The sequence below is a fragment of the Apis laboriosa genome, unplaced genomic scaffold, assembly GCF_014066325.1.
Source record: "Apis laboriosa isolate Shangri-la unplaced genomic scaffold, ASM1406632v1 scaffold158_cov153, whole genome shotgun sequence".
Classification (NCBI taxonomy): domain Eukaryota; kingdom Metazoa; phylum Arthropoda; class Insecta; order Hymenoptera; family Apidae; genus Apis; species Apis laboriosa.
The window spans coordinates 368,966-394,149 of record NW_025222082.1 but is presented as its reverse complement, the minus strand read 5'-3'; the positions used below and the strand labels follow the sequence as shown (position 1 = coordinate 394,149).

At 29.1% G+C, this 25,184-nt stretch overlaps 1 protein-coding gene across 1 annotated transcript in view; it reads left to right on the top strand.

Moving 5' to 3' along the window:
* Window positions 1-25,184, top strand: part of LOC122710874 (proteoglycan Cow) — a 185,836-nt gene that overhangs the window by 98,138 nt on the left and 62,514 nt on the right. The window contains exon 3 of the mRNA XM_043929074.1: window positions 17,390-17,447. Coding sequence (XP_043785009.1) covers window positions 17,390-17,447 — 58 coding nt within the window. The remainder of the gene's footprint in view (window positions 1-17,389; window positions 17,448-25,184) is intronic.

Below are 25,184 nucleotides of genomic sequence, written 5' to 3'. Positions count from 1 at the left end.
TCGTACGTATGATGAAGTCTAGCTCGATTCTTTGAATACAAAGAAATTCTTACGTAGATATTTGAGAAATAGTGAAATATATATATATATAGAATATTAATATATTCGTGCAACATTTATAGAGAGACGATTCTAAAAGACAAATCAAAGAGGAAAGTATATAAAAATATTAGTTGAAACTTATTTATTGAGTTATATAAATAATTTAAGTTTGAGAAAGAGAGAGAGATAATAAAAAGTTACTATAAAAAAGAATAATAACATTATTCTTTTGTATAATAAATGTAGAAAATCTGCTAGAAATTAATTAAAGAGAATTACGAGAACTATTTGCTATATTGATTCCAATTTTGTGAAGTTTATTCAAAAAAATTGTTAACTCCTCGATTTTCGATTAATTTCTAATTGTTGAATGTTTTATCAAACATTTAAACATATCATTAATATTCATCGTCTAATATTCTATTCTACATAATTTTCAGAGAAATTTGATACTGAATTATCCTTTCAAACACGCGATGCGCCTATAACTTTCTTCAAGAAAATCTTCTTAAGCTTATATTGCAATCATAAATTTATCATTCTATGGGTCAAAACTATATTACCACGAATAAGGATCGTAAAATGGAAACACGCACATCGGTAATCATAAGATTATATCCTTTTATGGCTGACTCTTTTGATCGACCCATACCCCTCGCTCATTAAATAATCTAACTCGTTAATCTTCTAACCACGGTCGATGATCAAAGAAATGTAGTGAAAACAAGTAAAAGATTCATCGATTTATGCTCGGATAATCTTACATAAAAGAAGTTAGAAGATGAAAGTTCAGCAGGAAAATCAATCGACTTAAGACACCGCCCGCAATAATCGACATTACCCTTGAATTTACAATAATCAATCAGAATAAGATTAAGACAGAATATTCTATAAAATTCTAGGATTAAATTATCAACTATTGTTAATATTCGCGTTCAATCGTATGTTAACATAATTACCTTTCAATCTCTCATGGAAAGCTAGATAAACACAAGTTTTTGGATGATTGAATGTTTTCTAGAGATGTCTGTGGAGTTTCTCCGAATAAAGTGTGTGTGGATAAATGATTAAATAAGTGAATAAGAAACGAAAAGAGAGAGATAGAAGATGTTTTAAGATGAAAAATGAAAGAAATAGCAAATTTAATATTGTAGTAATATTATTAATTTTATTAAAGAAATGCGAGAGAGAAAGAAAGACAAAGAATGTCTTTGGATAAAGAATGAGAGAAACTAAGCAAACTTAACATCGTTGTTATTTTATTAAACGAATAAGTGCCATTTATTTAAAAAAAAAATCTTTGAACTGGTTCAAGTTTATTAAATCAAAGAACTACAAAGGATAAGGAAAGTTTGTTCACCTAGCTTTCTTTTTATAGAGACGAATAATATGTGAATAAAAAATATTTCTATTAGTAATCTATTATTTGCAGAAATAATGTGTAATTTAATTGCACATTAAAAATTTTCAATAATGTACAATAAAGAAATAATATAAAAAAATTTAGAGCCAAAAAAATATTCATACATTTGGAAAAAAAATTAAATTCTTTAAAGAAGTTACAAAAAATTTATTTATAAAAAAACCATTTATTACTATTCGAATATATTATATATTATTACTCGAAATAATTTAATTTTTCTATCATTTGCGTATTACAGTTTCTTAATAGTATGTTTCAAAGTACTGTGTTCTATTTCAGTCTGTTTTCATATCTATAACTAATTGAATTTTAGAAACTTAAGTTAGAACAAAAGTTAGGTTAGAACTTTGTAACCTCAAAAGATCTTATGTAAAAAATTTATCTATTTAAGTAAAATTTTTATTAATATCTAGCATTAATTTTTAACTAATAAAAAATCAATGTAAGATCCAACGTAAAAATTAATAAAAACCAAAGATTAAAAGGAAATCTCATCGAAGTATCATTCGGTATACCATTACGAAAGATCATGTACCATTGATTCGAATTGAAAGACATACCATAACATAAATACGGAATTCGTTCCAGCACGAGAAACGTGGAATAGAAAAGATGGTATTTTAACAACGATGCAAGGGTTGCGAATGAAAAATAGAAGGGTGCGCGTTGTATATTGCGGATTAACGGCAACGAAATGCAGTTCCCTGATAACCGAGATTAGAAAGACGGATGGCCGGTGGCCGCGTTTCCGGATTACAAGCGTATCCAACTTAAATAAATCTGGATTAAATGTAAAAGCATTAACCCCATGGTACTTGAACTTCACGTGTATATGAGAACCCCTGTCGCGTTTATGGAATTCCGAATCCATGGGGTGGATTTTGTTTGTTCGATAAGGGTAACGACTCTAGTGATTCCTTATCAATCGAAATGTTATAAATATCAATGACTAGATTTAATTGTATTTAACTCTGCCTATGTTTTTTAGATTGTTTTCGATCTAATAATTTAATGAATTCTATAATCTAATGAATAATTTGGTTATGTTTATTTTAAATGAAAGTTTTTTCTTTGCGTATATCAAAAAGATCGAAAATCAAAAAGATAGAAAAATTATGGAATAATTAAGTGAAAATCAGTATTGAATCAATAATTGAGTCAAAATTATTCAAAAATTATTTAGCAAGAAATAAAAGATTTTGCAATTTAATCTTTATTTTAATCATAAATCAATGAAATATTTTCATATTTAATAAATTAACAATTATAATATTTCATTCATCTAATGAAATTATAAACATAATGTATCGAAGCGAGAAATTTAATGACTCAACTATTATATCGATTAAATTATCAATTAAATTAATTATATATCATATCGATTTAATTTAACCGGCATATTATCATGAAAGATTAAATAATAAAAGAATAAAAGAATTTGCCAATTTAAACGTATTGAAATAACCAATTATCTCGTTCGAATTAATTTTCAACATGCATGCGTGAAATTATTAATCAATCTACGATAAAAACGATCGTTAATAGATTTTTCGAACTCAGAAAAAAAGAATCGAGAGAAAAATCAATGAGAACCATTATGATGAAACGTTTTGTTTCGTTCAATTTGTTTCGTTTCATTAATATCAATTCCCATTGCATCATTTTCATAAATCACAAAATTTATTCTCACGAATAAGTTGAAAGAAAAAAAAGCGTATAAAGAAGGTTTTAAAACAAAAGATAAGATAATGCGAATCGAAAATTATCTTACATAACCTACAAATATTGAAATATATTACGATGTATTACAAGTGATAAATTTAAATTAATTTATTACATTATTCATACAACACTAAAATTGGTATAGTAATATTTTAATATCATGTGAATCATTAACTTAAATCTATCATTTGCATAGATATAATGTCACTCATTTGAAAATAAAACTTTCGAAATTTATTCTCGAAATTATTTTTCACAAATGAACATTATGTTAAGAATCATGGTAACTTTCACTTTCAAAGCAATATCGATTAATGATAAATAATTTTCGAGAATTTTACGTTCAAATGTATCTGCATTTTTAAAAAAGAATTCTTTACGTACAAAAAAGGAAGGTAAAATCATAAAAGAAGAATGCATAGATGTTTAAAGACGTAAGAAACACAATTTTCTTTGACATGCAGAGGAAGAAACGTAACGACCTGTTTTCGCCACGAGAAAAAGAGAACTAAGATTGAATTTTCTCCGACTTCGTCCAAACACGATTTTGCGAGGAAACACTCTTAACCTCGTTTCTCTTTGCTTTACTTTAAATCAGAATCACGATGCGTAAAGTACGCTTGGATATTCTACGCATCAAGAACATTAGAATATAGGTTAATTATTCGTTTCTAATTTTATGAAATATATATTTATTTTAATATGTTGAAATATATATTTATAATATTATTTATATTAATAAAAATTTTATTTATTATATAAATATATATTTATATTTAATATTGAAATATATATTTATTTTAATATTATATTATATCTTAATTTATAATAAAAACGATCTATTTTATCTAAAAAAAAGTGCAAAATCTTATTTCTTTTATATTTAAAATCTTTAATAAGTAATTTTTTTAAAATACCTTGGCTTCTTTCCTTGTCTTCTATTCTTGTCTCCTGTTGTCTCCCGAGTTTTTATTGAATAATTCACAACACTTTTACAATAAGATAACACTATTTGGTATCACACTCATAATCATAGTTATTTAAATAATTCACTTAAAAGTTTTAAAAACTTCACTCACGAATTCAATCACGAAAATCAATAATTTAATCTCAACGAAGTATTAATCTTGGATTTTATCTTTCAAAAAATTTCTAACGGTCAAAACGTCAACGGTCAAATCGTTCCCTCTTTATTGATTCCAGCTAGGAAGCCAATATATTTTTAAGTGAGTCATCTTGTTTCTGTTTATAAATAAAGTTTAACTTGTACGAATGTACATCAGGCTCGCGAGAGGTAATCCTTCTAATTAACTGTAGTATAACATCGGTATCCTGGCGAGTAACGTTCTTGTGACGCAGTTAGATTAAGGTACTACGCATATAAATATTTCTTTATAATTTTATACGAACGTATATAATTTGATAATTTTATACATATAGAATGATTTTCTTATTAGTAAACTCAAAATCAACACTTAATATAACAGAGTTAACTTCATTTTTGTACGTAATAATTTGTCGATGAAATGATTAAATTTATCATTCTGTATCGACATTGTATTATTGATTCTACTATAGTAGAGTCGACTGTATGTATTTATAACGTTCACAACATTTCAAGCTATACATATTCTTATTAGTAAACTCAAAATGAACACTTAATATAACAAAGTTAACTTCATTTTTGTACGTAATAATTTGTCGATGAAATAGTTAAATTTGTCATTCTGTATCGACATTGTATTATTGATTACTATAGTAGAGTCGACTGTACGTATTTGTAACATTCATAACGTTCCAAGCTATACATATTCTTATTAGTAAACTCAAAATTAATTTTTAATATAACAGAGTTAACTTCATTTTTGTACGTAATAATTTGTCGATGAAATGGTTAAATTTGTCATTCTGTTATCGACATTGTATTATTGATTACTATAGTAGAGTCGATTGTACGTATTTGTAACATTCACAACGTTCCAAGCTATACATATTCTTATTAGTAAACTCAAAATCAATTTTTAATATAACAGAATTAACTTCATTTTTTTACGTAATAATTTGTCGATGAAATGGTTAAATTTGTCATTCTGTTATCGACATTGTATTATTGATTACTATAGTAGAGTCGACTATATGTATTTGTAATGTTCACAACGTTCCAAGCTATACATAAATATAAGATTATCAGATATTTAAGCTATGGTATTATTTTTGAGAGAATCATTCAAAATTTGTAATAATACGATGCATAATATAATCATAAAATTGAATTGATTATTATTTTTTAAATCATCCATTATTTTGGTAAGTTTACATTATTCATTTGCTTCAATCTTCATGTAGCTGATTCGATCTTTCTAGTAATCGAGCCATTCGATATATCATTGTTCATTCGATTTAGTGTTTGTCATTCTAGTCATGCATGATATAATCATAAAATTGAATTGATTATTATCTTTTAATATTAATAATAATAATTATTTTATTATTTAAATCGTTCATTATTTTGGTACGTTTACATTATTCATTTGCTTCAGTCTTCATGTAGCTGATTCGATCTTTCTAGCTATCGAGCTATTCGATATATCATTGCTTATTCGATTTAGTGTTTGTCATTCTAGCCATATTGTTTGTTCAATGGTTCAGTGAGATTAACAAAGAAATATAATTATTGTGTAAATGTCAAGTTTTCTTATTTTAATTTAATTAAAAATACGAATTATAACACATCATTAGTTCAATATTCATTTCGAATTAATTTGCATTCTATCGTTGCAAAATTTACTTTAATATTCAAAAAATGTATTACGTAGTTCAATATATTTGCATGACATTTATGAATAGATACGTTTTTGCATAATATCAAGCTAGTGCATGTGAAATCAGACAAGGCAATACCATCCATTAAGTTTTACAGAGTGAAGTGTTAAATATAATTTCTCCATCCTTCGTATACAGAGCAATAAGTAAGTAAATATCGATTACTCGTATAATGCGCAATTAGATTATTATTCAAATATTTCTTGTCAGGTTCGTCTTTCGTGGAAATTTTATTTTTAGTCAAATATGCACTTTCGTAATTTAAAAATTGGGCTACATTTTTGTATAGAAAGTGACACGTATAACTGTCACAGGTAAATGTTTCTAAATTGAAACGAACTATCGATCGAAAGATATTTACAATTCACATATGTAATTTAACCATATTTAAGATAAAAATTTATTTTTAATTTAAAAAAAAAGTAATACAAAATTATAATTTATTTTAATTTACGATATATTGTCTTCTTATTTCGTTAGTATCTTTTTAATTCTATTATACTTTCTAATATAAAATAATCTTTCATAATATTTTGAGGTTAACCATATTTTCAGTTATTTCCAATTATTCAGTGCATAGTTCTTACGATGAATGTTTATATTTATTTGAAATAATAACATATTTTGATAATTATTTATTCATTATGTATTTAAAAAAAATATTTTTTAAAATCATTAAATATAAGATTATTAACAAACGATCAAAATTTCAATCTGACTAATATCATTATCAAATAATATTCCATAACCAATATGGTATTGATTGACTTATTATTATTTATAAATATTAATAAATATTAAATACTGTTATATGTAACATAATTATAGTAAAATTATTGTGTTACATTAATATGATATTATTTTTAAATACATAAAGTATGAAATTAATCGTTATTACTGACTATTCAATTTTAATATTTTTCAATTTTCGAGAAAATATAATAGTAAAAATTCCATAACTTTCAATATGCATTTTCCATAACAAATTGATTAACAAATTCGCGAAATTAAACTATCGTCAAATTTTCCGAATCTTTATTAACGACAAAATAAAACCGTGATTCCTCCCCAATAAACAAAACTTTCAACCGAGAACTCGAACTGACCATCAATAATCAAACTAACCCTCTCAATTGAAGCACGTACCTATCCCAAACCGAGAACCTAGATCCACCCTCGGCAAATCTGATTTCTCAAATAAATCTCAATAAATCATTTCGTTACGCTTTCAATCGTGATTGCATAACACCGCTTAACCCAGTTTCAGGATCGTTTTAAGTCTCCGAATCCGGGAAGATCGAATCAGGAAATCGAAGTTTCTACGCGTTTGAGTGACCCAGGAGGCGGATCGATCCGTTTCGAAAGACGATCACCGGGCAAAGAGCCCGGTAACCTCGGTTGACCGAGTATGGGGACACAGGTCATCGTGGTCGATCTCCGTGGACCGAATTGCGGAGGAATGTCGCGTGGTTCCGCTACAAAATGCATTACCTCCGGGACCTTCTCGTGTCCAGCTGTATGTATTCCACGAAACCGGATCTCCCTTGCCCCGCGCCACGTAAAAGCTCGTCCTTGACAAATTAACTTATTGACGCCATTGTTCTCCATCACTCGTCCTTTGTCTTAACTGAAATGAGTGAAATTAGATTGGTTAAATTAGTTTTTTAGATGTTCGAGTGATCAATCATAGATATTGGATAATATATCATAGAATTTTTTATTTTCTTTCGATTTGTTTTCTTCTAGATAGTTTTCTTCTTTCAGGAGATGAAATTTTGGCGAAAATTGGATTAATTTTGTTAAAAGAATGAATGAAATCGAAATCTTTTTATTGTTTTCATTGAAATTTCGTTGAAATTTTATTGGAAATGTTTCAAAAAATTTGTTTCCTTTCCTGTTTTTGTCTGATATTTTTTCGTTTATAGTATTCAGATTTCATACAAAATTTTATGCAAAATTCTTTTTATTTTCTTTCATATCGTCAAAATTAATTCCACGTTTCTCCTTTATAGTTCTTTCATCCAAAATCAATATCTCATATCTCATAATTCGAAAATATACAAAACGAAAATAAATCATAAAGCATAATCCATTTAAATCTCTCACATCGTGGAAAATCCAAAGTAATTTTCGAAAATCGTGCATCGATCATGACAAACGAGTAGGATTGGAAAGGGTATGGAACAAAAATATTCTTTGGATAGTAGGAGCAAATATACTGGGAAATGGATGGAGAGAGAGAAAGGGGTGGCGAATTCATCAAACCATCGGCACGAGTTGCATCGGTTTCATCGATCAGGGGGCTGAATACGCGACTTGCTTTCATCGTTTTAGAGATCTTCGATTACTTTGTACGCTGTGTCTGAAAATAGCCTTTTACACCCCCGTATCGATCGATTAAATCGAGGGACAAATGAAATTTCGGTATCGAGGCGTAATTGGGGCGTGAATCAATGAATTCACGGAACGAAAGGATTAACTGATGATGGAAAACGATGGGGAAAATTTAAGTGAATTTTTAATTTCAACATTGTTTCCTTAGATTGTTGGTTAGGCGAAATCGATATTGATGTTAATGTTGACGAGAATTTATCTTTTTTAAAAACTTATCTTTGTATATTTTAATGAAATATTTATTTCAAAATCTTATGAGTTACAAATATATCAATATTAAAATATATATTTGAAATACTATTTGCGGATTAGGATTTTAAAAAAATATTTATTTACGATATTCTTTATTAGATAAAGAAATGAAATTTTTAATTTTTCGTAATTATCTATTTTGAAAATCTATTTTTCTCGATATTGTCGATCATTATGATTAATTCTCGTGCAATTAACAAGATTTTATCATGACGCAAGCAATAAGTCTGTCAAGATTTTCCCATAATTTCGCAATTAAATTGCATCCTATCCGGAAATAATTGACTGTCCAGATACTTTGCAACGATAGTGCATATACGAGATCCCTATCATCGATCTATTTCCAAATTGGATCGTGGATCCCCGTGGCATCGTCATGAATTCTATGAGGGGAACGGAGGATTTCGGTTAATCGGTTGGGGATCCAACGAGAGGGGTTCCAACCCCCATCTACCATCTCGTGGGGGCCACGAAATGGTTTTGAAACGTGGCCAAGGCCTTAAGTCACCTCGAATCGAGTGGATGCCCTGGTGGACGTGGCCCACCGAACAGTTCCATCCGATTATCATGATTCCGGCTTAACGTCTTCTCGGTATTTTGCACAAATCCAGTTGGAAAACTTTTATTTTACGCCACCACCTGAAAAATGATATGTTTTCGCCCGAATTCTTTTCGAAAATCGGATTAAAAACTAGGAAAAAGCTTTTCTTCTCATTTGAATAAAAGTGATAAATTGTTTGTCCTCGAGAATTAATAGTTTTAATGGAAATTTGCATATCCTGAATATTATGAATCTGTAAAAAATTCTTTAACGAAATTTAATAGAAATGTTTGTTTTAAAGAATTTTTTATTATTTATATTTGAGTTTTTGATAATCGTGAAATAAAAGAATACAAGAAATCTGAAAAAATTAAAAGATCTTTAATATTTACAGATATATAATTATTAATATAAATTCACATTTTATTTTGATTACATTATTCTCAAATAATATTTTTCTTTTATTGCAAAATCTATTGATCTAAGAAATTTTCTTAATAATCACGATATTCTATTTAAAAAAAAAAACAATTATAGCTAAACTACAAACAAATTGCACAACGTCAAATAACATCAGAAAAATGATTGAAACTTACAAACAGATCAATCACTCACTTGTCGTTGCAACTTGATTTTCGATACATCACTTCGTTACCCTAACTTTCCACCCCTCGTAGCGTCGATATCAAAATTCGCAAATAGCGTGAATATGGCGGAGATGATTCCTTGTCGAAGTTGGACGAAACGATGACGGATCATCACGGATAATCACGTTTGTACAAGGCTAGAATAACGATGGAAAGGTGGGCGACACAAGCCCGTTAATTGGTAAAGTTTCGCGTTTACGGTGACTGCTTCGATCTGAACGCTGTTCCACTCACTTTTAATATAGTAACGGACAAAGGGCAGATATTAATAGCGGGGAAAAAGTTGATCGTTCCGGTGGGCCGCTTTGCAAATTGAATGTTTAAAGAGGAACTGCCTGGAAAAGTCTATTAAGCGTCAATCAGATAATTTTATTTAAAGACGAATATTTTGATAAATGTGATTATTAAATATGATAATTATTACAAATAGATAATTTACAATTCAGATTTTAAAAAGCAAAGTCGTAATATATATACGAACATTTTATATGATATGTCAATAATTAGATACTTTTGATGAGACACGAAGACTCTAAATTAGAAAAATTCGTAACTCAATTAGCTCGTGCACAATTTTTAAATCTCATCCAAAATATTTCCACCATTCCAAAGAATCGTAGACACGCTCGACATACGTGGAATCGACTTATAAAAATGTCGATGTCGTCCTTTGCGAGCGAAGCCATTTTTACAGCACGTTTCCAGTTGGCGCCTCTCCAACCTCTCTTAACCCTCTTCTTTGCACGTATCATTTCTCTAGACGTCCAAACGACGAAAAGAGATATTTCCCCGCCGCCATAAAGGAAAATTCCTAAATCAGAAAGAATGTTTCGCAATTTTGTTGGATCGTGTTTAGTACTTGAACTTTCGAACCTAAAATGAGAAATATTACGACATTTTAATATTATTAAAATATTATTAATTACACATAAAATATTTATAATATTAATTTATACGTTTTAAATTAATATTATAATAATGATTATAATGATTTTTTTATTGTCACATTGTTCATCTTATTTCTGAACTTACGTCTTCATTGTTCTAATTTTTCCCTTCAAAACTGATTTTGTCAGAAGCATTCAGATATTTGCACTTGTTATTGCAAAAAACAAAAAAATCCCTAGAAATCGTCATTTCGATTCCGAACCAGAGTTTGCTAGTTCCTTAAAACAAATAAGATAACATTCTGCGGATGTTTTGTTCCGTTGGAGAATTGTTTACACAAGAAGAAGGAAACAAGACACGCGTTTGCGGTTCAGTACAAGTTCGAAACAAGCTATAGTCACGAAAAGACGTTTAATTGCCAAACTTCTGTGGCCCAGTTCCACCTTCTTCTTTGTTTTCTTCCCGCGTTTTCTCGACAGCGACTCGAATATTTCGTTTCGAGGGGACGATTCGTTGGCTGAAGATCGGAATCGACGAAGATGGATGGAAGATAGAGATGTTAATTGATGACGATCGTTGACCTACTTGGCGCCAGACCAATATCCTGTCCTTCAGGATGATAATGAAGTGAGTGCCGAACGTAATCGAGCGCGATGGGCGAGAAATGGAACTAGAAAAGCAAAGTGAAGTTAGAATTAGCTAATGAATTTGATATAGTATATAGGATTGATCGACATAGATCTGGTTTTGCGGTTATTTAGAAACGTGGAATTTATTCCGTGCTCATCGTTCTATTTTTCATTACGAATAGGTCTTCTACTATATTCTATAAAGTTAGCTATAATTTAAATTAATTATAAGAAAATTTTTCATATTATTAATCAAATTAATACATAACAAAAATAATGAATTTAACTTTGATTTATTTTGATTAATTTAATTTTGAAATTTTTTCAAAATTTAATATTTCATTAAAAAAAAAAAATGGGAATAACCGAGCTCCAATTTTCCACAAACAAGAAAAAAGAAAATATCATCATTAGTACAAATTCGTTACCCTTATATATATATATCCCATCAAAAGTGTCATCTTTCCAAAAAATCATGAGCAATTTCTATTAAACTCGAGAGATTATACATCGGAAGCGTAACAGGGTTAACCAAAGCGGAAGAATCCTCGCGCATCTCTCTAGAAATATTATCCGGAACTGTTTAACGTGTTCCCACGTTCGCCGGAATGCACACACCACGTCGAAATAGAGGGTTGTTCGCTTCTGAAAGCAGTCCTTCACAGACTTTGAAAGGCCATTTTCGGCTCGACGAATAATTCAGCCGACTCGCGAGGCGAAAAGTGGTAGGTTATCTCCGGGTGTAACGGAATAACGATGCGGGGGAGCTGTATGCAACCGTCTGAAACGAGACGCACATCCAACCCCTCCCGCCACACTAAGGGATCTTCGTGCATCCGGCGAACGATCTTGTTAAATTTCTACGCGGATCGATACGCGATCTCTCGTGGGCCGCGAAATTGAAGTACCGTGAAAATTTCGCGGTTCGAAGTTCGGTATATTAATTATAAATAATTTCGAGTCGTTGAGGTATTGCACACGGGTCTGAGTAGTTCATTTAAGGAGAGTTAGAATTTTGCTTTGACACAAATTACAAATAAGTTATAAGGTATAGGATTTAATAATTTAGAAAAAAATTAGATTAGGATTTTGTTAAGTTTATAAAATTTTGATTGAGGTTATTGAAAAGTTTTTTAAATTTCAATAACGATCATATCAATTCTTAAAGATTGAATGAAATAGGATTGATTTGAGATTAGAATAATCTCTCGAGGAATCTTTTATTTAAAATTTTTTATATTAAAATGTTTAATTAAAGTTTATTAAAGAATAATTTTAATTTAAAATAATGATGGAATTTGTAGGTTAAAAAAAATTTTTCATCTTGAAATATGTATTTAATTTCTTAAGTGGTAATTTTAATGTCTTTGATCTCGGGAACTTAGGTTGGTTTGTATAAGACCGAGCCATTATTTGCAAGATAATTAGCTTTTAGAGACCTTAGAGGAAGTCTGTGGTACAAGTTGTTGTTGCTATTAAGCTAACGCAATTGTAACTTCCTTTTGAGGCATTGTTTAATTAAAATATATTATTAAACAATTTAATGTACAATATATTGTTACATTATATATTATATAATGTTATTTAAACAAAAATCATGTTCTTAAAATTCCATGATAAATTTTGGAATAATTTAAATTATATATTTTTTTAGCAATCATTAATCAAAAATATTATTGTGTATATTGTCTCGAAAATATTGAAATATATATCATAGAAACAAAAAAGCAACTTAAAAAAAAAAAAAATACAGAGAAAAAATCTTTTTAAATTATTGTATCATAACTTTCTACAAACAATAATATTTACACGAAAAATTTTCTTCTCCAAATTTCCAACAATAACACGAACATTCAAATTGGTTTAAAATTATTTTACGATACAAATTTAAATAATTCATTTTGCATACAACATGCATCGCTGATGTTATTTCTTGAGAAATTAATATCACGAATGCTCGAAACTAATCGTGGAATCAATACTATAGTGTCCCCATATAAAATGATTAATTCTCAATCAGCGGACGATGTTGGTCGAATTATTCTGGCGCATATTTTCGAATCGACAGCGACATAATTCCATGCATTGCAGAGGAGACTCCACGAAAGCTGATTACGACACTGATTAATTATTGATTAAAACGGACATTACCATAATCGGGAATGCAGGTTTGCTCGATCGTTTCCGGTAGGAGAATCCTCTCCATATTTATCGAGATAGATCTTGAGGAAAATCGACAAGGCGGTTCGTGCTCGATCAGATCTTTGGAAGAAAGCCTCGTTTTGAGCTCGTTTTAAATGCCGAACCAGCCGTATTCCAACGTGTCGTGGCCAAGAAAATTGAATCCGAGATCGCCTTCAATTCGCAGTATCCGCGAAATAGGACGATTAACGAGCCACTTGAGGGAAAGTGGAAAGGTGCAATCGAAATGCGCCAAATCTCGAGGACTGTTAACGTGGAATGTAGTTTTAATTATTCTTTTTTTCTTCCTTTCTTTTTTTTAAATCGAGCAGTGAGATTTTAATTTGCAAATTTTAAAAATTTCGTTTAGAATAATGAATTTTGTATCAGGAATCAAATTCAATTTCTTAAATTAAACGAAACATCTAGGTCACTGGAAATTTCGTATTTCTACTCTAATATTTATTTCAATGAATATTTCAATAACAAATGGATCTTTATTGCTGCGGGTCTAATTTAATATTGGCTAAGTGGCACAGATTCGATGCTAAAACTGTTCGAAACTTTTATTTAAGATTTTTGGAGAGAATGCATTTTTTTTGCGAAAATTGATTCCAACAATTATTATTTTTTTTAAATGCAGATATAATTTTTGATAAAATTAATACCAATATTCATTCAGATAGAAATCTATTCTTATAATATTACTATATTTAAAATTGCATATTGTAGATAGTTCTGCTGTTAATTATTGTTCAATTTTAAAATTTCTTTAACAGAATATAATATTGTGTAATATTATATTGCATAACTATAATTAATCTTAAAAATATCAGTTACCTCAATTGTATTTTATACATAATTTAATTTTTCATATGATTTTTTTTTACTATATATATATTTTATTATAATATATATTTATTGCATAAAATATATCAAATTTTGTAGCCAATCATCTCGATTGACTCGATTCAAAAATTTATTTTGACCAAAAGTAAATGAAAATCATGACAAAAGGCTAAAACGTCTCCGTTCTTCACGCCCTCGTTGTACATCTAAGACTGAAGTGTCTAATAAATTTCAAGAGGGCTAGCATTAGCAACCTTCCCGATCACTGTAATTATTCGCAGAGACAAGGAATTCGTTTCTGGCGAAGACGATAGTTTGGCTGCAGTAAATTCGACGTTGCGCCACGTTTTCGACCTAGTCCATTCCTTATTCCGCTCGATGATAATTACAGGCCTCTCTCTCCCCAGTTGCACCGATTCCCCAAGCCAATTTGAAAGTCCGAAACGCGGTGAAACGGTTCAAGTGTCCCTCTTTCTCCCTGTGCATCTTCGTATTTCGGGCCGAGAAAGACCCGTTATACTGCTAATTACAAAATATCATTCCGCTCTAATTGTATACTCGTGCCAAACGCGACGACGAGGAGATGGTGGTTGTTGTTTAACGCTTGTTAAGACTTGCACCACGGCAAAGGGAATGTTTAACACTGTGAACAACAAAAATTGCGCTTTTAGTAAAATGGAAAACGCGGTAAATGATTCGACCACGAAAACTCGTAATACTCTTGAATTTTTGTCCTGAATTTTTTCTTTTTTTTTTTTTTTTTTTTTACAGTGGCAATGCCTGTAAGTCCAAAACGTCGCCCAATTTGCATAGAAATTAAAATATCACTGTGGTCGATATTACGAATTGATGTCGGTTTTATATTTTTGAAAGGTAAAAGGTGATTTAAAAAATATCGAAATAATTGGGATAATTGTTTGAGAAAAATTGATGAATATTATTTCTGAAATGATATTATGAGATTTGAATGATTAAATATATAAGAACAATGATACGCTGTGTTTAAATACTTAAAAATATAAATAAGATATTGCATGCGTTGATGGCGTAATGAGTAACGTCACCAAGATATCACCCGGTGGGCCAGAGTTCGATTCTCGATTGTCGAAAAATGATTTTTCGTTTCTTCTTATATTAATTTCCTCTTGTTTCTTGATGTTGGAAGAGATATTATATGTCGTTTTATATAAATTCTTCTATTATTTGAATTTATTATATGAAAGGATTTAAATAATTTCTTCTGTAAAATAAATATTTCTTAGTTTGAAATTTTCTCTCATAAGACAAAGAAGAATATTAGCATTTTTTATTCAATTTAAAATTTCATTAAAAATAGATTATATTTGTTTATAAATTTATGAACAATTCTGTTATAATATAAGTTTGGAAATAAATCTTTATAAGATATTTATTACATAATTCTTATAAGAAAATAAAAAAAATTTCTCTTGAAATATTTATACAAATGTTTTCTTCTATTATTCTAATATTATTCTATTATTCTTGTTTTCCTCGTATAAAAAATAATAGAAAAATAAAAAAAGAACTAAAGATAATAATAAATTGATTAAAATTAAAACTAGAGATAATAATAAATTGTAGTTTTATATAAAATAGTAAATTAAATTAGTGTAAATTGGTTATAAATTTACATAATCTATGAAAGAAATATAAAAATAATAAATGTTTGAATGAATATATAATAGAAAATAAAATGAAAAAAAAATATGAAGAAAAGAAGAAAAATAAAAATTTAAACAAACAAAAATGAAAAAAAATACAATTTATATAAATAAAAAATACAAATATGAAAATGTGAGGTAATTTAAAAAAAAAAACATATTGTTAAATTCAAAATTTACAATTCAAGAAAGATTATTGAAAAAATAATTATGTAAAAAAAAATTATATAATAGAAAAATATCTAAAAAAAATTATTAACATAATTAGAAAATAGAAAAATAAAAAAAAATGTGTATAGAAAAAAAGAGATAAAAAGAAAATCTAGAATAAAAATAAAAAAGAACAAAAGAGGAGAAAAGGGGAAGGGGGGGGGGGGAAGTGTTTTAATATCATTTTTAAAAGTTTCAAATTCAATGATTTCAAAATGTTGTTTCAATATTCTCAATTTCTGAATCTGATCGAAAAAAATAATTAAACGATATCTCTCTCTGTTCTTCAACAATTTCTCCATTCATCAATTTCTCTCTAAAGAAAGTTGATCAACAGTAGTATTTAGCTCCTCTAGATCAAATTTCCCCCTTAGTTATATTAGATATTATCCTCGAATTGTTGCAAACTGGCACATGAACTATCACGCAAGCTTTCATCAATATTCCTTTACTTCTAACCTTACTGGCATATGTATCACAAGACGACCTCGGCCTAAACTTCGAAACATTTCGTTTTTAACCGAACAACCCTGAATTTTATGCACGTGATGAGCGAATATTTCTTCATCGTTTCGCTTTAGCACGATCGCAATGAAGGTTGTATATATATTAAGCGAAAATTTCTAGCGCAGAACGGAGCTCGAACAAAGCATGAATTTCGTGACACGGGTCATGACCTTCGATGCCAACAGGCATTAAAAAATGCAGCTTGCGTTCCTTTGCATATTTCGCATCGAAGAAAACGGCTAGAATTCATTAAAAAACCTAAAGAACAGAGGGAAATGAGTTTGCCTTAATTGCCTCGAAAAAAAGCGATTGTTTCTTTGCTTCTGTTCTGTTTTACTTTATTCCTGGTTTAAACAACAGCTTTGTTATCGTTTCTTTGTTTACTGATTACCATAGCACGGATTACTCGTTGTTATGTAACGATGAAGAGAATTTCATTATAAGATTTTATGTAAAATTATGTAAGGCATGTTTGTAGAGAATTATTGAAAAATAATGAATAAATTCAAAATCTTCTTTTTTTTAATAAATAATTGAAATGCGGAAAGAAAAGTTAAATTAAAGATGTATGATTTAATTAATATATTCTTTTGTTACAGGATGACACGCGCATAATGAAAGTGGGAGATAAGAAGAAATGGATACACGACCCAAATAGTAAGTATTGAACATTCTATTTAAAATTAAATGAACTTTTCACGTATAATAAATGTAAATACTATTTTTATATAATTTAATATTGATAAAAAAATTAATAATAAAATATAAAAAATATTCGAATTACACAAATTGTTGCAAAAGCTTATATGCTATCAAATTTTTCCATTTTCTTCTTTTTTTTTTCCAATTATAGAAAGACAATTGTATATTTTAATTTAACAAATAAAATATATTGATTGGCGATTTACACAACTAGAAATTTATCTATTGAATAATAATATTATTATTGAAAAATTATTATTATTATTGAAATTATCTATTGAAAAATAATAAGAATCATTTGTATTGCTTTGATTGGAAAGTTATTCGTTTTCTTTGTCAATATGTTCCTTTTTATATTCACAAGCTAAAATAGCCAATTACTTCGAACTTTCGAGGTAACCCACTTCTTGAAGTGCAAATTCTCTCATCAAGAGAGAAAAAAAAAAGAAGAAGAAAAGAAAAAAAGTAAGAAAAGAAGCGTATTAAAGTTTTCTAAGAAGTTCGAGAAACCTTTGGTAGGCAAATTATGTTAATCGGTCCGCGGGATACGTAATTTTTCCCTTTTTCTTGGAACTACTTACGGCCACGGTTGGCAATACTGTAACGAAATTTGCCTCTGATTAACTTTTCCATACGCATAAAATTAATTTTTTGCTCGAGTTATCTACTAAAATTTATGTAAAATTTGATATTTCCGTAAGCTTTTAGTACAAAAAGATACGTGTACTAAAATGATATGAATAAAAATGAATCTTAAAAATGAATTTATTATTTACGTATAAATGTAATTCTCGATAATATTTTTTTTTTTATTTTTTGTACCGTTTTATTTATTCTAAATTAATAAAACATCTAATTATAACAATTTTCTATTTGAATCGATCTACTAAAAATATTGAAGATAATAAAAAATATTTCAGACAAAAAAAATATATATAGACAATATAAATATATATAGAGAATATGAATCATTTTTATCTTGTTAAATGAAATCATATATTTTTTTAATATAATAATTAAGTCACTTACAGTAAAGAATTCGTTTTTAAAATCCAATATTCTTGTTTTTTTTTCTTCAGTAGTGGATTTATCCTCAGAAAAAAGCATAAATCTCTTTGAAAGCATAATATCAATGTATTCTGTCATTTGTGCAGAAAAATACGTATATTTATTGTGTTTCCTCATTCCAAGACTTGAGAATATTTCCAGCATGATGGTTGTTTAACGCGTAACAATGTTGTTGCATAAATGATTCCATAAATATTCAATATTTTCTAAACAAAAATATAATCTGTAAATAAATTTGCAATTTCTCAATCTTTGATTAATCTTTTCATCAATCTTTGTTATCTTGATTATTTTTTTTTTTTATGAATAATAAATACCGACAAAATATTTTATTATTTATAGTTTCTCTGATTTTTTTAATGTTTATCTTTTTTGAATAAAGAAATGAGAAGTGAAGTTTTTGTAAATAAAATTATTGATTTTTTATGATTTAGTATAGTGATTACATAAATGTTTTCTAGATTGTAAAATTGTTGAGAGATTTTTTTAGATTTATATTGAATCAAAAATGAAATTTGTAGATTTTCAAAATTTTATCTATTCTTTTGTTTTTTTTTTCAATTTTTAAATTCCATTATTCATTTTACTCTTCTCTTTATACACTTTCTGAATTATTCTATTATTTTTATCTCCATGTTTTTTTTTTATTGATTCATAGATTCTTTGTTACAAAATTTTTTAAAAATAATTCCCTTGAAATAAAAAAATTATATTCTCGTATCCTTTCTCAATTTTTGTCTCGACGTTATGTTTTTTAAAAAACATCAAACTAAACTAATTTTTTGCCATGCCAATAATAGAATCAATCACTTTGATCAGCGAACCCATCCATCTCTCGCGTATTTTTACTTCCTTTACCTCTATGTATTTTTTTATTTTGTTTTATTTTTCTTATTCATAGATTCATTTCTTTTTATTACAAATTTTCTTATTAACATTCTTTCTAAATAAAATTTTTTTAAAATAAAAAATTATTTCCTCGTATCTCCATGAATTTTTCCCTCGAAATTGCATTTAAAAAACATCAAAACTAAACTAATTTTTCGCCATGCCAATAATAGAATCAATCACTTTGACCAGTGAACCCATCCATCTTTCGCGTATTTTTACTACCCTTATCTCTACGTTCTTCTATTTTTTATTTTTATTACTCCTTCATTACAAATTTTTCCGCTATACATCCTACACATTTCTATCCCTAAATATAATTTTCTTAAAATAAAAAAAATCATTTCCACTCGAAACTATATTTAAAGAAGATAAAACTAATTTTTTTTTTGTCGATAATAGGATCAATCACTTTGATCAACCGATCTATCCATCTCTTCCGCGTATTTTTCGCTTCGTTTCAACTTTACGGACGGAATATATATTTCGATATCCATTTTCTCCCTCTTTTTTTTTCTTTTTTCACCGAATTTGTTTCGCCGTGAAGCGCGCGTCTTTTGAAACGACACGAGGCGGAATCGGTATTGCGCTCTCAAAAAGAAAGAAAGGGATTCATTTTGAATCGTTAGGCGCGCGATTGTACACGAGGAGAAACAAATACGATTCTTTTGTAAATCGCGTGGTTAGATCAGTCTGACGAGTCACACACAAAGAATGAATGTAATCGTGCGCACTCGTTATTGCTACGATTACAATTCTGCCATTTTATCTTTTACCGTAGTGTCCGTCACATTGTGCCCTTTCATCCCTTTGCTTCTACGTGTTTTTTACTTCTTCGTCCCCCTCCTTGTTCCTTTCCCTTTTTCGTCTCGTTGTGTTTCGTTTCGTTCGTATGGAAACGAGCAATAGACGAACGTTATTGTTACTTTGTTTCATACCTGCTTTATTGAAATCGATCAATTTCAATTCGTTGATCGAGTTTTGATCAACGGGTTATATTAGCTTTTTTTAATTCGAGAATTAGGTATTTTTTTTAATTTATTTTGTTCGAGATATTCTGGATCGAGATAATATTGTTTGATTTCTTCTTCGATTTATGTTAGATTGATCGAAGATTTTTTTTTTTTTTTACATATGAATCTTCGATCGATTTTGATATTAAAATAAATTTTTCGTCGTTTCCATCATGTTTTTATATTATTATCATGATAAAAATATATCCATCGTACATGCATCGTGAGTCATTCGATAAGTAAATTATTCTCCCCCTTTAAAAAGAACGTGAATCATGTAAGAGGTCACGATAAATCTACATACACGATAAGGGGTTGAAGGGCAAGATTAATTATTTACATTTTGGATTCATGAGTCAGTGATAAACATTTTTAAAACATTTTAAATTAGATCTTTATAACCATCTGTAACCTTTAAACATTGGAAATTTGGAAAATTTTAATAAACACTGACAATATATTTTTAATACTTGACGTTATTTATTGAAAACAATAAAAGAACACATCAATAAAAACTCTAATCTATCGATAAAAACTTCAGAAATATCTCTGTAACGAACTAACAACACTGTCGCATACTTCAAACACGATCGGCAAACTTCAAACTTTCACGCTGTTGCATATATTTTTTGCACTGCATATTCCAATGAGGACACACCCCTCACGAATTCAACAAAAATTCCTCCACCACGTGAATCGATAAATCAGAACCCCCTTCCACGTGATTTTTTCCGCAAGTTCGTCCGTTAAATTGAATCTCTCGCGAGGCGAGAGAGCGCGGAATCGCAGCTATGCTCGCCGCAATTACTTTGTCCTCCTCCTCTCCCCTTCCTCCCCTCCCCCACGTTCACCGGAAATAACCACGGATCCGCTGATTCGAGGCTGGTCATAATAATAGCCCCATCGGTTGCCTCTTTGTTGCGTTCTTCTTGCTGTGGCCGAGGGTGGGCTTGGGAAGGGGTTGGAACGAATGTCACGCGTCCATCATCGAGGGGTTGAACGACTCGGCGACGATTATCGTGAACACGGAGAGAATAATCGATGGGGTTGTTGGGGGGAGAGGATTGAGGGAGGAGTTCGATTTGTGGGGATTTTTTTTTTTTTTTTTATTCTTTCGAGAGCGGTTAATAGTCGGGGGTTGGCCGCTTTTCGCGATGGTTTTCGGAAGGGGTTGGGATTAAATTTTTTTTTTTGCAGTTGCGGTCGATTGGGCGGAAAAGGGGGAAAGGATTTGGTGAATGGCGTGCGTGGTTTTTAATTCTTAAGTTGTACGGATTTAATTTTTCAGAGTGGTATAAGGGGAGGGAGGGAAATTGTAAAATTTATATCCCGTTATTTTTGGACATTTTTGGGAATGTAATTTTTTTTAATTGTTATGTTATTTCTAATGAAATAAAATTGATCTTTATGTGATTATTCAAATATTTTTTTAAACGAGATAGATATTTTAAGTGATATTTAAAACTACGTGGATATAGTACAATTTATAATTAGTTTATCTTATGATGATAAAAGAAAGAATTTTGTTTCCTGGATTTTTATCGATTTTTTTTTTCTTTGAATTTTGAAAGTGGCTACTTACTTGTAAAACTTTTTCGAAATCTATAAACTTTGGATCGTATTTATTGATATATGTATTTGTCCATTTGCTGGAAAATAAATTACTTTTTTATTTGTCTGTAAACAGCTTCGTGAATTATTTGAAAACTTTATAAAATAGATTGAAAGAACAGATTAGAGGAAAATTGAAGTTGAAGTTTCAAAAAAGAGAAAATGATGGAAAAAGAAATACTGGAACTAAAAGTCTAATTATTTAGAATTATATAGAATTCGAGAAATATAATTTATCAATAAAAATAGTTTTTTATATAATAATTCCAGTATTAAATTTTATTTATGAGAATATTTAATACGTTGATATCTAGATGTTTTAAGTAATAAATTATAGCTTATCTAATAAAGAAAAAAAGCTCGTTCTTAAAATTATGTTACGTATTATGTTCGAAATGATGAACATAATATTCAATTATAATAAATCTAAAATTTTAAACGTGACATATTTTAAATATAATTTTTTTCATTATTATAATATGTGTTTATAAAATACGATTTATCATAAAAATTTATTTCATCTCTGTAATTACAGAATTTATTTTAATGCGCATTTTTTTCATTGTGATATAATCATACCAAAAAATACGAATAATCCAACATCACGATTTCTTTTTCTTCTTAATTCCTTCACCATTCGCATCGTCTTTTTTAATGTAAACATGACACAAGCTTGTCACCGTTATAAATAAACTTTTTATCGAATTTTAGTCATAAAATCCGTGATACAATTTTTCTTACAATCAACATTTATCCATGTATATAATAATACACAATGAATATTTTGTAAAGAAAAGGATTACTTTTGACATAAGCTCTTCAATTGAGATACAAAAGAAAACAGAAGGAAGCATTCTCGGGAAATTCGCTTGTCTCTTCTTATTCCAAATAACAAAGAAACACTAATTGTAAATATAATCCAAGAAACAAAAACTTGAATGTTGTTGAAATTCATCTTATTTCGTAATTTAAACTTACTCATCTTTGTCTTTTGAAATGAAATATCTTGCAATATACTAATACTTATGACAAAGAATTATCAATTTAAAAGATCTTAAAAAGAATCTTCTTTCATCGAAAAATCGTCAAATCAAATCACTGTTATTTATCATATCGTACTTTAAATTACTCGTTAGAGAATTATCGAAACGAAACATTGGATGATTTCAAAAATTCATGGTATATAAAAATCAAATTATAATAATATAATCAATTATAAATATATATATATTAAGAAACAATTTGACTATTTTTTACTATTTTTACTACATCTGTTTATCTTCTTGCGTTTTAACGACGACATAAATCGCGATTCAAAAAAGCGCGCCACCCATCCGGGTACCATGTGTACAACTTGTTACTTTGATTCCAATAACCGTGTTGGCCGCTCGTAAATTCTATCGGCGTAACGATACGAGCAATTACCACGATATCTACATAATTTAATCGTGTATCGAAACCGGAATAACAGCATGATCCTTCCCGTGTGCGCACGATTCCGCTTTCTTATCTTCTTTGCTTATCTTTCGTGCCTCGAGCCAATCCTCCAATCTTTGTGCACTTGTGTGCACACGTGTGCGTAAAATATGCGTGGAAGTATCGTGTTATGGGTGTTTGGACAAACGATTTTTCGATGTATATATTTTTTTTTTTTCAACATGATGAAATAGATTTCGTTTCTTGGAGAGAATACGAATGATGAATTTTCTTCTTATTGTTCTTATAAAGATTTTTGGAAAAAAATTGCTATGATAATTGTATATACGTCGTTTCGTATCGTATTGATAAATTTTGCTATATTTTCTTAAGTTTGAAGGAAAGTAAATTAAAGGAAAGTTCATAGGAAATGCAATTATGTTTTTTTTGTGATCATGAAAGAGATGAATGAAATAATGATACAAGAATTCATTGGTTAATTCTCTCCTTTCCTCTTTTAGTATTTTTAAGATTCAAATTTTTTAAAAGTTCTTATAAATCACAGGAATATCGTAATTTTCTCAAAAAGTTTTCCTCGATTATCGATTTTTTTCATTTTTTTTTTCTCTCATTTTTCTAAATATTCTAAATAACCTGTCCAAAATAAAGTATTCTTTATTATGTTCCTCGGTTCCTAACATAAAACTTCCATAAATTTTAAAAATGTTGCAATTTTCTCTACGACTCACTCACCTGGCCAACGATTTCCCTCCTTTGAACAACCTATAAGCTTCTCCCAGAAATTCTTTAGATGTAATTTAAGACAGTATCTCTCGTTTCGTTTTATCACATTCATCGTTCCGCATGAAAATTTCATAAATTGCAGAATATTGCAATTTCCTGTCCCACTTATCCAACCATGTATTTACATTACTATAAATTCTTTAAATATTGTCCGAATGCAAACTAAAATATTTTTACAATGTACACGTACGAGATTCTCATTTTCAAATTGCAAAAGTAATGCAATATCAATTATCACAGACCTCCTCTCCTTTTTTTCTCTCTCTCTCTCTCTTAACCATTCTCTTAAATTTGTTCTCGAAATTCTTTAAATATCCTTTTCTTTCTCATTCTTTGAAAATAAAAATTCCACGAATCAAGAAACAAAAATATTGCGATTTAATTCGTAAACATTTATTAACAACTTCTCCCACGAAAATTTTCCACAAATTCTTCGAATAACGACAAAGAAAATTATCCCTCGCGATACTTCATTATATTTCCACGGTTTAAAACTGTTCATAAAAAAAATTTTTTCCCATAATAAACATTCAACACAGACCCCAATTTTCTTCCCCCTCTTTTTAAATACACATTTCGTACTCGTACAGATTAAAAACAATCCTCGTTCGATGCCTCGTCACACATTTATCGCACAAAAGATCCATAAAACGCGAAAGTATCGTAACATTCCCTACGACTTTCCATCCCTCCCTTCCAATTCTCCTCCTCGGATTAAAACGGTATCCCTCGCAATATTCGTGCACCGGGGGTACACAACCGGGCTATAAATCGTCCCCCTCCCTAAATCATTACGCATTCCTAGAATTACCAAGGAGTCGTGGCGGGCCAACCGTTATAAATTACCATTACCATAGTCACATTGTTCCATCCTGAACCGTGATTAACTTTA